This window comes from Mobula hypostoma, chromosome 2, assembly GCF_963921235.1.
Source record: "Mobula hypostoma chromosome 2, sMobHyp1.1, whole genome shotgun sequence".
Lineage (NCBI taxonomy): Eukaryota > Metazoa > Chordata > Chondrichthyes > Myliobatiformes > Myliobatidae > Mobula > Mobula hypostoma.
In genome coordinates this window covers 118,711,524-118,728,508 of record NC_086098.1, presented here as the reverse complement: position 1 = coordinate 118,728,508, position 16,985 = coordinate 118,711,524, and the positions used below count along the sequence as shown (strand labels likewise).

Sequence of the window (16,985 nt, the reverse complement as noted above, 5' to 3'; positions counted from 1 at the left end):
GGGAATAAATCTTCGGCTTGGAACAGTACTGCACTATAGACACATGCTGGCCGGATCCACTACTGTCTGCAAGGCAGCTGAAGACATGGGATCCTATTCTTTTTGTTTTGAAAAAAAGAGAGTACTCTTTTAGGATCATATAGCATTGACTACAGATATGAGACATGGACCCAGTTTTGTGTTGAGAACAGATGCTGGAGGTATTATGTTGGGGTCAAATTTGAGAGCTGGACAAGTATTGTGTTGATGACAGCTGCCATAATGTTATAAGCATGGAAGCAAGTCTTTCTGTCCAATTTGTCCATGCTAACCAATGAGCCTTGTGGAGCTAATCCCATTACCCTGTATCTGGCCCAAATTCCTCTAACCCTTTCCTATCCATGAACCTGTCAAATGTCTTTGAAAATTGTAATTGCACCTGCTTCTACCATTTCCTCTGACAGTTTATTCTGTACACCCACAACTCTCTATGCAAAAGTCGTCCTTGCACCCCCATCAATTTTTCCTCTCCCCCACATGAAACATATGCCCTCCATTTTTAGTCTCCTCTACCTGGGAAAGGGACTCCAACCACTCACCTTATCCATGCTCGTAATTTTATAATTATCTATAATGTTATCCCTCATTCTCCATCACTTCAATGAAAACATTCGCAGCCTATCAAGCTTCTCTTTACAGCTCAAGCCTTCCAGACCTAGCAGCATCCTTGTGAATCATTTCTGCATCCTCTCTAACCTAATCTCACCCATTCCTGTCATATGATGACCAGAGCCACACACAATATTCCAGATTTGTGATCTCACCAATGTCTTATACAACTCTTGCAGCAAATGCCCTGTTCAATGTAGATAAGCATGCAACACTCCTTCCTCATTACCTTGTCTATCTGTGTGACAACCTTCAAGGAACTATGTACTTATAGCACTGGTCAACACTCTTCAGGGCCCAATCATTTACTGCGTTTAACTTCCCAAATGCAGCACTTTACACTCGGGGGTATATTCCATTTGCTATTCACTTTCCTGGTTGAGTGGAGGAGGCCAATGGAATGTATACAAAATTATCACTGAAATGGGAAGGGTGGGTAACAGACAATATTTTCTCTTGACCAAGTGTCGATGACCAGACAACATGGGATTAGGCATTGAAGCAGAATCAGGCCACTTGACCCATCAATACTGCTCCGACATTCCATCATGGCAGATTTATTATCACTCTCAACCCCGTTCTCCTGCCTTCTCTCCAAAACCTTTGATGCCCTGACCAACCAAAAACCTATCAACCCTCCACTTTAAATATACTCAATGACTTGGCCTCCACAGCCGGCCATGGCAATGAATCCCACAGATTCAAACCCTCTGGCTAAAGAAATTCCTTCTCTTCTCTATTCTAAATGAACGTCCCTCTAATCTGAGGTTGTGCCCTCTGGTCTTGGACTCATCCACTATAGGAAACAACCATTCTATCTAAGACTTTCAACGTTCCATGTTTCAATGCGATCCCCCCCACCCCATCCACCGGCACTCAGTCTTCTAAACCCCAGCGAGTACAGGCCCAGAATAATCAAATGCTCCTCATACTTCAACTCTTTCATTCCTGGAATCAATCTTGTGAACATCCTACTGACCCTTAACAAAGCCAGCACATCTTTTCTTAAATAAGGAGCCCACAATTGCTCACAATACTCCAAGTGTGGTCTGACCAATGCATTATAACGCCTCAGCATTACATCCTTGCTTTCATATTCTAGTCCTCTTGAAATGAATACTAACATTACATTTGCCTTTTTTACTACCTACTCAACTTCCCAGTTAACCTTTAGGGAATCCTGCACAAGTACTCCTGAGCCCCTTTGCACCTCTGATTTTGAAATTCGCCCCATTTAAAAAAATAGTCTGTGCTTTCAGTTCTTTGACCAAAGTTCATGACCATACCTATACTATATTTTATTTGCCACTTCTTTGCCCATTCTCCCAATCTGTCCCAAACCATCTGCAGACTCCCTGCTTCCTCAACACAACCTGCCCCTTAACCTATCATTGTATTATCTGCAAATCTGGCCACAAAGCCATCAATTCTGTCATCCAAATCATTGACGTGTAATGTGAAAAGAAACAGTCCCAATACCAGCCACTGCGGAACACTACGAGACACCGGCAGCCCTTTATTCTGACTGTTTGCATCCTTCTAGTCAGCCAATGTTCTATCCATGAGAGCATCTTTCCTGAGATACCATGGGCTCTTAACTTGTTAAGCAGAGCCATGAGCGGCACCTTGTCAAAGGCCTTCTGAAAATCCAAGTAAACAACATCCACTGACTCTCCGTTCTCTATCATACCAGTTATTTCAAAGAATTCCAACAGATTTGTCGTACAAGATTTCCCCTTGAGTAAACTATGCTGGCTTTGGCCTATTTTATCATGTGCCTCCAAGTACTCAGAAACCACATCCTTAATAATGGACTCCAACTGGCTTATAATTTCCTTTCTTCTGCCTTCCACCCTTGAGTGGAGTGACATTTGCAATTTTCCAGTCCTCCAAAACCATTCCAGGATCAAGCGACTCTTGATAATACTAATGTCTCCACAACCTCTTCAGCTACCTCTTTCAGAACTTTGAGGTGTGATCCATCTGATTTGGGTGACTATCAACGTTCAGGCCTCAGCTTTCCAAGCGCCCTCTCATCACTAACAGCAACCACACTCAGTTCTGCCCCAGCACTGCCGACGTTCTGGAATGCCGCTACTGTCTTCCACAGTGAAGACTGACGCAACATACTTGAGTTCATCTGCCATTTCTTTGTCCCCATCACTCACTCTCCAGCAGTCTGATAACCACTCTCAGCCCTCATTTACTCTTTATATGTCTGAAAACTTTTCACATTTTCTTTGATATTATTGGCCAGCTTGTCTTCAGATTAGATTTTTTCTATCCTTACATTTTTTTTTAGTTGCCTTCTGTTGGATCTTAAAAGTTTCCCAATTAGGAACGAGTGGGAGATTCAGAAGGGATCTGACGAATATTTTCACCCAAAAGTTACTGAAATTTGGAACTCACTCCTTGACAGGGTGGCGGGGGCAAGTACTTTTAAGAATAATGTATTTAGAAAAGGATGTGAAACGTGATTTAGAAGGTTATGATTGCTGGGAAATGTAGATTGATATTGGATGGCCGGTATGGTCCATTTGAACGTCACGATATGACAGATTTAGCACATGGACTCTGTTACGTGGTTTTTTAGTTCAGATTTTAAGCCCAACTACTGAGAGGAAGATAGATGCGAGCTTTGGGCCCACTGGTTGTTTTAGTGCTCACCTTTATTGATGTACAACAACTACAAAATGGTGTTAGATATAGAAATGTACAGCTGCTAGAAACTAAATAACACTGAGGAAATAACATAAGTCCTCAGCCAGTCACACAACTGTGGAATAAGAAGACAGTAATTATTTCAGTCAAAGACTCTTGGTTAGAACTAAAAGAGGAAGAGACAAAAAAGATTGCAGATGGTGGAATCTGGAGCAATAATCTCAGTGGGCCGAGTAGCACACCAGAGGAAAGGAATCATCTTGAAGGATGGTTTCAACCCGCAATGCCAACAATTCCTTTTCTCCCACAGATGCTGTTTGACCCACTGAATTCCTGCAACAGACCGTTTGTTGCAAAGAAAAGAGAAAGTAAATTAGTTTATGTAGCAGAGGACGCTGGATAGAAGAGAGAAAATGTAAATACAAGAGTGAAGAGCAAACAAGAGAGTCATAAAGTGAGTGTCTCCTGCAAAATGCAGAAAGGGGTTCACAATGTGATCTCTTCAATGTTGCTGAAATCAAACACAGACTGGTGATCACTTTGTGGAGCAGTTGAGTCTTGCAAAGGCCCAAGACCAGCTCAAAGAACACATGATGGAAGGGTTATCTGCCTTTCAATGGTATTCTTTATTTCCACCTATTACTGACATTGCTTTGTTCTACCCTTTGCCCTCTGTTACGTAGAGTCATATAGCAGGGAAACAGGCCCCACAGCCCAAATAGTCTGCCATAAGACATAAGAGCAGAACTTAAGCCATTCAGCCCATCAAGTCTGCTCTGCTATTCAATCTTGACTGATTTATTTTCGTTCTCAATCCTATTCTCCTGCCTTCTCCCCATAACCATTGACACTCTTACTAATTAAAAAAGGTCCAGGTGGACCATAACTCCCATCGAAGCAAGCACCATTTGTTCAGATTTTGCCCATATCCCTCTAAACCTTTCTTATCTATGTACCTGTCTCAACCACTTCCTCTAGCAGCTCATACCATACACTGAGCTCCCTGTGGATGGAAAGGTTACCCCTCAGATTCCTTTAAATTTAACCCCTCAGCTTAAATTCATGCCTTCCGGTTCTTGATTTTCCAACCCTATCTGCACATTCCCGTCTGTCTCCCCCCTCAATTTTATACACCACTTTCAGATCACCCCCCATTCTCTTACACTCCAATGGAAAGAGTCCCAACTTGCTCAACCTGTTCATAACTCAGTGCCTCAAGCCTCAGCAACATTCTAAGTCTCCTCTGCACTCCACAGCTTGATGGGACCTATCCCACAGCAGTGTGACCACAACTGAATAGATCAACTGCATCTCCTCTATTTCCCAAACATCCACCCACACCCTATCTTCTCACTGCCTAAACAGGGGTAGAGTTCCTCTTGACAACACATCATTGTCCACATCTTCTGCCATCTTCAATGGGACCCTACTACACCAAACCATCTTTACCTCTCCTCCACTCTTCATTGCAGGGATCGATCGTTCCCTGTGATTCCCTTGTCCATTCATCCCTTCCCACTAATTTCTCCCCTGCAAGCAGAAGTGCTACACCTGCCCATACACCACCTCTCTCACCTCTATTCAGAGCCCCAAACAGTCCTTCCAGGTGAGGCAACACTTCACCTGTAGAAACTTGGAGTAGTTTACTGTATCCAGTTCTCCTATTGCGGCCTCCACTACAATGGTAAGATCTGACGTAGATTTGGGGACAGCTTTGTCAAGCACCTTCACTCCATCCACAAATAGTAGTATTTCCTAGTGGCCAACCATTTTAACTCCAATCCCCTTTCCCATTCCAACTTGTCAGGACATGGCCTCCTCGACTGCCACAATGAAGCTACTCTTAGGTTTGAGGAGCAATACCTCTCAGTCTCCAACCTGATAGCATGAACATTAATTTTCTTCAACTTCTGGTTATTTTTCACCCTCCCCCTTCCCTCTTCAATTTCCCTCTCTGCACCCCCCCCCCCGACCTCTTTTCTCACTTCTCTATCACCTTCCCCTGGTGCCCCTCGCCTTTCTCCTATGGTCCACTCTCCTCTCAGATTCCTTCTTCACCGGCCCTTTACCTTTTCCACCTATCACCACCCACCTTCTTACTTCATTGGCCTTCCCCACCCAGCTGACTTCACCTATCACCTCCCAGCTTCTTACTTCATTGGCCTTCCCCACCCAGTTGACTTCACCTATCATCTTCTAGCTTGCACTCTTTCCACTCCCACTACTTTCTTATTCTGGCTTCTTCCCCTTTCCTTTCCGGTCCTGTGAAGGGTTTCAGCCTGAAACATTGAATGGTTATTCATTTCCACAGATGCTACCTTACGTGCTGTGTTCCTCCAGCATTTTGTGTGTTGCCTGAGATAATCTTGCTTTCTCTCTTCTTCAGATCTGATGAAGAGTCTTTGAGGTGAAACATTGACTAGCTTCTCTTTCCATTGATGTTGCCTGAGTGGCTGAACTCTTACAGCATTTCTGTTCATAGGCCTAAAGCTGCTGACTGGGTCATGCCACATTGCTTTAATCTCAGGAAAACAGACTGTTTTGACTTTCCTTTATCAAATGAGATACAGTACGTAACCTGAAGCTGCTGTATATACCCTGCACACAGAGTCTCTATTTCACAGGGAAATGTGACAGTGAGCCAATAGAACCCTACAACCCTTCATTCAACTGCGCCCTCACTGTTAACAGTTACATCAACACTATCACAACTAGAACAGAGACAGTGTGGTATTAAGTCTCAAATCAAAATAGTTTTCGGTTGACTGCAAAGAGTTAACTCAACATAACCTCAATTTTTCACTGAACTAGAGAAAATAGGAAAATAGAAAATCAGCCCACACCTCTAACTGCTATTGAGAAACCAGTGGATATCCAAGGAGGAAATAATGAAGTTCTGATTCAGCTTCTAAATGGTAAAAGCTACCACCTCACTCTCTTTACCACTGGGTAGCAATGCCGTAGGTCCAAGGTATCTAAAGAATTGCAATCAAACAAAAGTCAGCAGTCAATGTAGCCCAGAAACCACAAGACTTTGTTGCAACTGCACTCTGCACAATTTGGATGATTATACAGGGTGGATTCTCTTTATCAAAAGGCAATACTCAGAAATCACCTCACAGACAGACTGCATGCTAGAATCAGAGTGGGGCTAGGAATGAGAATTTCTCAGAAATGCTAGTTTCAGGCACAGGTTAACAATGATCATGGGATGTCATACAATATTTAAATTACCCTTCATCTACTGTAGATTAGTCTAGGAGGGCTGATTATTCTGCTTCAATGTTGTAAGTTCAATGTCATTCATTGGAAAGTCTATGTGCTTATACTGTTGTGACCAAGTGTTATTGTAATCGCCACAGGATTGAGAAGCAGAATGAACTCAATTAATCATTGGAAGGGTGCTATGGCAGAACTCAAATTAACTTCATTCTATTGTCCAGCGTTAGGCAGTGCTTTGCACACTTTAGAATTTTGCTAGCTCAGATGAAGACCTAGACTACTTGGATTTCCAGAAGACGTTTGATAAGGTGCCACATAAAAGACTTACCTAGAATGCATAGAGTAGGGGGTGATGTATTAGCATGGATAGAGGATTGGTTAACCAACAGAAAGCAGAGAGTCGGGATACGTGGGTGTTACTCTGTTTGACAATCAGTGGTGAGCGGTGTGCCACAGGGGTGGTGCTGGGCCCGCAACTGTTCACGATATACATTAATGATCTGGAAGAGGGGACCCAGTGCAGTGCATCTAAATTTGCTGATGACACTAAATTGAGTGGAAAAACAAATTGTGCAGAGGATACGGTGAGTCTACAGAGAGACATAGAAAGGTTAAGTGAGCAGGCAAAGATCTGGCAGACGGAGTACAATTTTGCTAAATGCAAGGTCATCCACTTTGGAAGGAAAAATGGAAGATCAGATTATTATTTAAATAGTAAACAATTTCAGCATGCTGCTGTGCAGAAGGACCTGGGAGTGCTTCTGCATGAATTGCAAATGGTTAGTTTGTACATGCAGCAGGCTATCAAGAAGGAAAATAAAATGTTGGCCTTCATTGCTAGAGGGATTGAATTTAAGAACAGGGAGGTTCTGCTGCAACTGTACAGGGTACTGGTGAGGCCGCACCTGGAGTACTGTGTGCAGTTCTGGTCTCCTTACTTGATGAAGGATATATTGGTTTTGGAGGCAGTGCGGAGGAAGTTCATCCGGTTGATTCCAGAGTTGAGGGGGTTAAGACTATGAGGAGAGATTGAGTCACCTGGGACTGCATGCTGGAATACAGAAGAATGACAGGAGACCTTATAGAAACATATAAAATTATGAAAGGGATAGATAAGATGGAGGCAGGAAGTTGTTTCCACTGGTAGATGAGACTGGAATGAGAGAACATAGCCTCAAAATTCAGGGCAGTAAATTTAGGACAGATGAGGAAGAACTGCTTTTCCCAAAGAGCAGTGAATCTGTGGAATTCTCTGCCCAATGAGGCAGTGAAGGCTACCTCAGTAAATATAATTTAAACAAGGGTGGTTAGATTTTTTCATAGTAGGGAAATTAAGGGTTATGGGGAAAAGGCAGGTAGATGGAGTTGAGTCCATGGTCAGATCGGCCATGATCTTACTGAATGGTGGAGCAGGCTTGACGGGCCAGATAGCCTACTCCTGCTCCTGTTTCTTGTGTTCTTATGCACTACGAAGCATGAGTATTTCAGAGTATTTTGTGACAAGTCTGCTAGTGACCAAATATTCTATTTTTTCTGTTTCCAATGCACCCACCCCTCAGTAACCAGCATCTGCCAATATTTCATTTCACAAATCTAAACTGCAAAAACCCAAGGATCAAAACTTAACTTCACAATGATGTGCAGCAAGCCACCATTCCCAAATGAACACCAAATGGTTAGTATGGGCAATCCTGAAAATGTAGCGAAATTTAGGCATGAAGACCACGTGGCATTCATGAAACACACACAAAAAATGCTGGTGAACACAGCAGGCCAGGCAGCATCTACAGGAAGAGGTACAGTCGACGTTTCGGGCCGGGACCCTTCATCAAGACTAACCGAAAGAAGAGGCAGGAGGAGATTTGAAAGTGGAAGTGGAAGTGGGAGGGGGAGGGGGAGGGGGAGATCCGAAATGATAGGAGAAGACAGGAGGGGAGGGGTGGATCTAACAGCTGGAAAGTTGATTGGCAAAAGGGATACCAGGCTGGAGAAGGGAGAGGATCATGGGACAGGGAGCCTGGGGAGAGAGAGAAGTGGGGAGGGGACCCTGGAGGGTGGAGAGCAGGCAAGGAGTTATAGTGAGAGGGACAGAGGGAGAAAAAAGAGAGAGAGAAAAAAAGGGGGGGAAATATATATATTAAATAAATAAATAAGGGATAGGGTGTGAAGGGGAGGAGGGGCATTAACGGAAGTTAGAGAAATCAATATTCATGCCATCAGGTTGGAGGCTACCCAGTTGCAATATAAGGTGTTGTTCCTCCAACCTGAGTGTGGCTTCATCTTGATAGTAGAGGAGGCCATGGATGAAAGAACAACATCTTATATTCCGTCTGGGTAGCCTCCAACCTGATGGCATGAATATTGACTTCTCTAACTTCCATTAATATCCACGGCCTCCTCTACTGTCAAGATGAAGCCACACTTTTTCTCCCCCCCTTTTTTTTCTCTCTCTCTCTTTTCTCCCTCTGTCCCTCTCACTATAACTCCTTGCCTGCTCTCCACCCTCCGGGCTCCCCTCCCCACTTCTCTCTCTCCCCAGGCTCCCTGTCCCATGATCCTCTCCCTTCTCCAGCCTGGTATCCCTTTTGCCAATCAACTTTCCAACTCTTAGATCCACCCCTCTCCTCCTGTCTTCTCCTATTATTTCGGATCTCCCCCTCCCCCTCCCACTTTCAAATCTCTTCCTATCTCTTCATTCAGTTAGTCCTGACAAAGGGTCTTGGCCCGAAACATCGACTGGACTTCTTCCTATAGATGCTGCCTGGCCTGCTGCATTCACCAGCATTTTTTGTGTGTGTTGTTTGAATTTCCAGCACCTGCAGACTTCCTCATGTCTGGCATTTATGGACACCTTATGCTTCAGTCCCACAAAATGCAAGCTAGATTTTTCCTTACAGGTCAATGTTTCAATACTGGGCAGTCAGGCCAAGGTACCAGAAATAGTTAATAGACCTTTCCCTAATTATTCCCTGGCGGTCTGCATAGAGGTCCAAGGTGGAGCAGGAAGCTGGAGAGCTAGACTTTGAAACCATGTGCTAACATGTGCAATCAATTCAAGCTACTCTCTGAATGAATGACTGCCAAGCAATAATAAGCAAATGTAGTAGCAGAAATTGAGATAGTTAAATAGAATTAGAATTGAAATTGGTTTACTATTGTCACATGCACGATGAGAAGTTTGCCTTGCATACTATTGACACAGATTGCATCATTATCCAGTGCCTTGAGGTAGAACAAGTAAAACAATAACAATTCACAATCAAGTGCAACACCTACAGGGAAAACATTATCAATTAATTGTCTAGAAGTAAATACCCCCCAAAAGGGGATTGGGGCTTCTCATTCAGTCACAAAAGAATAAGATTTTAGTCTGAAGGGGCAGGGGTTGTCAGGGCAGGAATCACCTTTTCTGGTTCTGGACACCTCTTGAACAGAGTTACAATGAAAACTGTGAAGAGTCTTTAAGTACACACATGCTGGGGAAAACTTTGCTCAATGAAAGACTATAATCACGAGAAGACCATCCTGTTCCAAAAGTAAATCAGATGTAGACAGTGAATGTGGTAGAGAATAAATACTGGCACTCGGAAGCACCTGGGTGGATTAATGACCATCGCCTGGTGGGAAACTTGATAAAGCCATCTCTCTGGTGAAAATTTCAGTAACTCTCTTCCATTCCCTGGAGTTGGGGTCTCTAACTCCTCATCAGTAGAGATCTGCCTTTGATCATTTACAATGGGGGCTTGGGCTGAGAAGAGGGAAACAAGACAATTGTCACCAAGCTATGACTGGGCTTCACATTTTCCATTAATTTTAATTCTGAGAGATCTTAGATTTTTCAGAAAATAATATTTCTCCTCAAACAGGTCAATTTCAAATTGCCTCAAGCTTTTGAAACACTGCTTTGACAATTGCCTGGTTTCAAGAATCAAATAGCAGAAACAAAAAAATGGAGCAAAGACATAATTCAGTAGAAAAGATATGGTGATGGAGCTCTAAATTGCATATGATCTTCTGGACTGGTGAAGCAGACACAAGCAGCCATGAGACTTGATCCCGCGTCAGTGTTTTATATTCCATCTGCAAAAGCTAAGGAAGCTTTATTCCAAGAGTCAGTCTCTTGCAGCCAAAGTAAGCCCTTGTATCTGAAAAAAGTGAAATCACAGACCAAAGTTCAGGAAGGTTTATCACCATCATGCTCAAAGAAAACAGGGCACAAAAGGCACAATGGTAACTCCAAAGGCTGACTGAAATCCCATGTTCATGAAATCACACCCTCTCTCTGAACACAATACTTACATCTGCAAACTTGTGGTTCCTGAAATGAGATTTGTTGCACTTTAACAGTTGAACAGCAAGGTTACAATCTTGTCGATAGCGCTCCTGTGAAATAAAGAAGAAAAATTCAAAACCAAAAACAGGCAATGTTGCCTTAGACTCAACAATTGACTAGCTGCCTACACTACACACTACACAGGCCCATCACTCAAACACCAGATTCAACATCACCCGACTCATGGCCCGATATAATTGAAAGTATAAAAATGGAGACCACCCTGTCGTTTAGTCTTCAGTAGTCAAACCACATTTCATTGATTGGTTTGTATTTGTTCATGTCTGACTCTTTAACCTGGAGGAGAGTGGTGGCAAGATCACTGAAAATTAGGGGATTGAGGGCTATGTAAAACCAGTAGATGAAAGGAGCTAAGGCCTGGGAAACACCAGCCATGATCATGTTCAAAGGTAGAGAAGTATTAAAGGGCCAGGTAACTTACTTCATCTCCTCTTAATTGGCAGATTGTTTTACTATTGGACTATAAGACTACTGCCACATGTACCAAGGTACAGTGAAAAAATTTCCTTGTATCCCTAAAGACACCTACATTAGACTATTGCTTATTTTCTACTGCTCTGCCTTCAACACTATAATCCAAGCAAATTCATCGGTAATTTCCTCGACCTGGGGCTCCCTTTGCAAATGAATCCTTGACTTTCTGATTAATAGAGCACAATCTGTAAGGATAGGCAACAACACCTCTGCCACAATGGATCAATCCATTACAACGATGCATTGAGGTAGTACAAGGGGGAACAATAAATGAGTGGAGGATAAAGTGTTACAGTTATAGAGAGTGCAGTGAAGGCAATCAGTAAGGTGCAAGATCGTAAACAAGATTTAAGATTCAAGTTGTGCTTTGCCATTCTTCAAAGCACAAGTGCAAAGAGCACGAAATGATTGTAACTCCAGATCTGATAGTGTATAAAAAAACCACAATAAGCATGAAGAATACAATTTTCAAACAAAATAAGTATAAATACTTAAACAACATACATCAAAGTTGCTGGTGAACGCAGCAGGCCAAGCAGCATCTATAGGAAGAGGCGCAGTCGACGTTTCAGGCCGAGACCCTTCGTCAGGACATACTTAAAATTAGCTTACATGTATAAACACAAGAAATTCTGCAGAAATCCAGAGTAACACACACAAAATGTTGGAGGAACTCAGCAGGTCTGACAGAATCTATGGAAAGGAATAGAGTCGACTTTTCAGGCCTAGACCTTTCATCAGAACTGGAAAGGAAGGAGAAGAAGCCAGAATAAAGAAAGAGGTTTGGGCGGGGGGTGGGGGGAGGGGGGAGGTGGCGGTGGCAGAGAGATGGAAAGGAGTACAAGGTGGATGGTGATAGGTGAGGATTTCTCTAATTTCCATTAATTCCTCTCCTTCCTCCTTCTAGCTTCCCTCTTCTCTTCTCCTCACCTATCCTATCCTCTGGCACCCTCCTCTTCTCTTTCTCCCATTATCCACTCTCCGGTCCTATCTGATTCCTTCTTCTTCAGTCCTTTACCTTCACTTCCCATCACCTCCCAGCTTCTTACTTCATCCCCCCTTTCCCCACCCACCTGGCTATCTTCCCCCTCACCTGCCTTCAATTGTCACCTTCTAGCTTGTACTCCTTCCGCTCACTCAACTTGCTTATTTCAGCTTATTCTCCTTCCTTTCCAGTCCCTGATGAAGGGTCTTGTCCTGAAATGTTGACTCCTTTCCATAGGTTCTGCCTGACCTGCTGAGTTCCTCCAGTATTTCATATGTGTTACTTTATCTGATATACATAGACTGGTTGTACATAAAGTGACACAAGGTAAAGGAGTATCAGTACGTAAGGTGACTGACAGGAAATAAAGTAATAGTGGTGAGTGGGGGTGTGGTGGAGTGGGTTAATGGGTGGTGTTGGTCAGTCTGATGGTTTGGGGGGGATGGGAGTAACTAGTTTTGAGCCTAGTGGTCCCAGTGTGAATGCTGCGTCACCTCTTCCCTGATAGGAGTGGGACAAACAATCCATGAGCAGGGTGGGCGGGATCCTTCCTGATATTGCTGCCCGTTTTTCCAGCACCTTTCTGTATGGCAGGTAGTTTGGTGCCACTGATGCGCTGGGCCGTTTTAACTGTAGTGTCCTCCTGTCCGCTGCAGTACAGTTTCCATACCACACAGTGATGCAGCATGCCAGGAGACTCTCATCTGCGCAGCTGTAGAAGGTCATGAGTATTGATGTGCATAGACCAGCTCTCTTAAGCCTCCTCAGAAAACAGAGATAGATTGTGAAGTCAGTAAACCATCTCATCAAATGAGGGAACCATTCAATAGCTTTATAACATCAGAAAGAATGTGCTTTCAGGGTTTCATATCTTCAATCTGATGGAATAAGGAAGTCCAAGGTGTGTGAGCTCTTAAGTTATGATGGCTGCTTTACCAAGGCAGTGAGAAGTGCAGACACAGTCCATGGAAGAAAGACTAGTTTCCATGATGTGCTGAGATGTGTGTCCACCATTCTCTGCAGTTTCCTGCAGTCATGGTCAGAGCAGCTGGATTGATAGAAATCAGAGAGGGTCAAAGACTTATCAAATTTCTTTAGCCTCCTGAGGAAGTGGAGGTGCTGGTGAGCTTTCTTGGCCATGACGTCAACATGATTGGACCAGACAGACTATTGGTCATGTTCAGTCCTTCGAATTTGAATCTTGATGCCAACATAGTTGATGTAGACAGGAGCATGTGCACTGCAATACCTTTCCTTTCTTTTTTTTTTCTTTTTAAATCTTTTTATTGAGTAAGTATACAAAAAAGGTAAGCCATATAAACATTAATACAATGTTAAAGTATAATAAAATTCCAAAAGATAACAATACCAAAAAGAAAATACTACAAACAATGTAATTTAAGCATAAGAAACCAAGATAACATAATAGTATACTAGATTTTATATATATCAATGGAAAAAAAAAGAAAAAAAAACCCACCGTGCAACTAACTAAAAGCAAAGCAAAGCAATGGGCTAACTTGAAACCAAACAGAGTTAAACTTAAAATCACGTCCTCAATCCCGACCTCCATTAAAACAGTGAAGAAAAAACAAGAAGGGTAAATATTACATTAAATGAAAATATCGAATAAAAGGTCCCCAAATCTGTTCAAATTTAAATGAAGAATCATAAAGGTTACTTCTAATTTTCTCCAGATTCAAACATAAAATCGTCTGAGAAAACCAAAAAAAGGTAGTTGGAGCATTAAGCTCTTTCCAATGTTGTAAAATACATCTTTTCGCCATTAAAGTAAGAAATGCAATCATTCTACGGGCTGAAGGGGAAAGATTACTAGAAATTTTAGGTAGTCCAAAGATAGCAGTAATAGGGTGAGGAGAGATATCTATATTTAATACCTTAGAAATAATATTGAAAATATCTCTCCAAAAAGTTTCCAAAGTAGGGCAAGACCAAAACATATGAGTTAAAGAGGCTATCTGCCCCGAACATCTATCACAGAAAGGATTAATATGCGAGTAAAAACGCGCTAACTTATCTTTGGACATATGTGCTCTATGAACCACTTTAAATTGAATTAGGGAATGTTTAGCACAAATAGAGGAAGTATTAACTAATTGTAAAATCTGCCCCCAATCATCCACAGAAATGGTAAGCCCCAATTCCTGTTCCCAATCTACCCTAATCTTATCAAATGGAGCTTTCCTAAGTTTCATAATGATATTATAAATCATAGCCGATGCACCTTTCTGACATGGATTAAGGTTAATTATCGAATCTAAAATATATATAGGAGGAAGCATTGGAAAGGAAGAAAGTATAGTACTTAGGAAATTTCTAACTTGTAAATATCTAAAAAAATGTATTCTTGATAAGTTATATTTATTAGATAATTGTTCAAAAGACATAAGGGAACCATCTAAAAATAAATCCAAAAACCGTAAAATACCCTTAGTCTTCCAAGTTTGAAAAGCGCGATCCGTAAAAGAGGGAGGAAAAAATATGTTACCTAAAATAGGAATCGCTAACCCGAATTGATTAAGATCAAAAAATTTTCTGAATTGAAACCAAATGCGCAAAGCATATTTAACTATCGGGTTAGAGACCTGCTTAAGACGTTTCGAATCAAAAGGAAGAGAGGAACCTAAAATAGAACCAAGTGTATAACCCTGAACAGATTGTAATTCCAATGCTACCCATTTAGGAATAGATAGTATGTCCCGGTCAAGTAACCAAAATTTCATATGTCGAATATTAATAGCCCAATAATAAAATCTAAAGTTAGGTAATGCTAAACCTCCATCTCTCTTAGCTTTCTGTAAATGTATTTTACCCAGTCTCGGATTCTTATTCTGCCAAATAAATGAAGAAATTTTAGAGTCAACTTTATCAAAAAAAGATTTAGGAACGAAAATTGGTAATGCCTGAAACACATATAAAAATTTTGGCAAAAAAAACATCTTAACTGCATTAATACGACCAATCAAAGTTAAATATAAGGGAAACCATTTAGATGAAAGTTGAGTAATATGGTCTATTAATGGTAAAAAGTTAGTCTTAAATAAATCTTTATGTTTACAAGTAATTTTAATCCCAAGATATGAAAAGTAATTATTAATCAATTTAAATGGAAATTTATAATATAAGGGAAGATGTTTATTAATCGGAAAAAGTTCACTCTTACTAAGATTTAATTTATAACCTGAGAAAAGACCAAATTGTGCTAATAACTCTAAAACAGCAGGAATGGATCTCTCAGGATTAGAAATATATAAAAGTAAATCATCAGCATAGAGTGATAATTTACGGGACTTTAATCCCCGAGTTATCCCAGTAATATTTGAAGATTCTCGAATAGCAATTGCAAGAGGTTCTAATGCAATATCAAATAATAGGGGACTAAGAGGACAGCCTTGTCGAGTACCACGAAAGAGAGGAAAAAAAGGTGAGTTTAAGGAGTTAGTACGAACCGAGGCTACAGAGGAGTGATATAACAGTTTAATCCAGGATATAAATTTCAAGCTAAAATTAAACATTTCAAGCACCTTAAATAAATAAGGCCATTCTACTCTATCAAAAGCTTTCTCGGCATCTAAAGAAATAACACACTCAGGAACATTTTGTGAGGGAGTATAAACGATATTTAACAATGTACGAATATTATAAAAAGAGTAACGACCTTTAATAAAACCCGTTTGGTCTTCCGAAATAATAGAAGGAAGTACTTTTTCTAGTCTATTTGCTAATAACTTAGAAAAAACTTTAGAATCAACATTTAATAAAGATATTGGTCTATAAGATGCACATTGAGCAGGGTCTTTATCCTTCTTTAGTATTAAAGAAATTGATGCTCTATTAAAAGATTCCGGAAGTTTACCAAGTTTCAAAGAAGCCTCAAAAACCTTATAGAGCCAAGGAATCAATAAAGAAGCAAAACATTTATAAAATTCAACGGTAAACCCATCAGGGCCAGGAGCTTTCCCCAGATTCATAGAAAAAATAACATTCTTAATCTCATCCATTGTAATGGAAGTATCTAATAAAGAAGACATATCCTGTGAAATCAGAGGGAAGTCTAACTTATCTAAAAAATCATTCATATATTTAGAATCTCGAGGAGACTCTGATTGGTATAAAGAAGAATAAAAATCACAAAAGGTTTGATTAATCCCCACATGATCCAATATCAATCGATCATTTTGGTTATAAATCTGATTGATTTGAGATTTAACATAATTAGATTTCAATTGATTAGCCAGCAGCTTGCCAATTTTATCACTGTGAACATAAAAATCACTTCTTGTTTTCTTTAATTGGTTTACAATCGAGGACGAGAGTAGTAAACTGTGTTCCATTTGAAGTTCAGTTCTTTGTTTGTATAGCTCCTCAGAAGGAGCCATAACATATTTCTTATCAATTTCTTTAATCTTGTCCACAATTACCATCTCCTCCTGCTTCTGTTTCTTCCTCAAAGCAACGGAATACGAAATAATCTGACCCCGAATATAGGCTTTAAAAGTGTCCCAAAGAGTGTTAACCGAAATATCTTCTGTATGGTTAATTGTAAAAAAAAGCTCAATCTGTTCATTCATAAAATTAACAAAGTCCGAGTCCTGAAGCAACAGCGAATTAAAACGCCAT

General features: G+C 41.0%; 1 protein-coding gene across 8 annotated transcripts in view; it reads right to left on the bottom strand.

The window, feature by feature from the left end:
* The window catches only part of tjap1 (tight junction associated protein 1 (peripheral)), a 193,583-nt gene that overhangs the window by 9,937 nt on the left and 166,661 nt on the right, over positions 1 to 16,985 (bottom strand). For all 8 annotated transcript variants that reach the window (XM_063040534.1, XM_063040536.1, XM_063040535.1 and 5 more), the window contains one exon: positions 10,831 to 10,914. In XM_063040534.1, the coding sequence (XP_062896604.1) occupies positions 10,831 to 10,914 (84 nt within the window). The remainder of the gene's footprint in view (positions 1 to 10,830; positions 10,915 to 16,985) is intronic.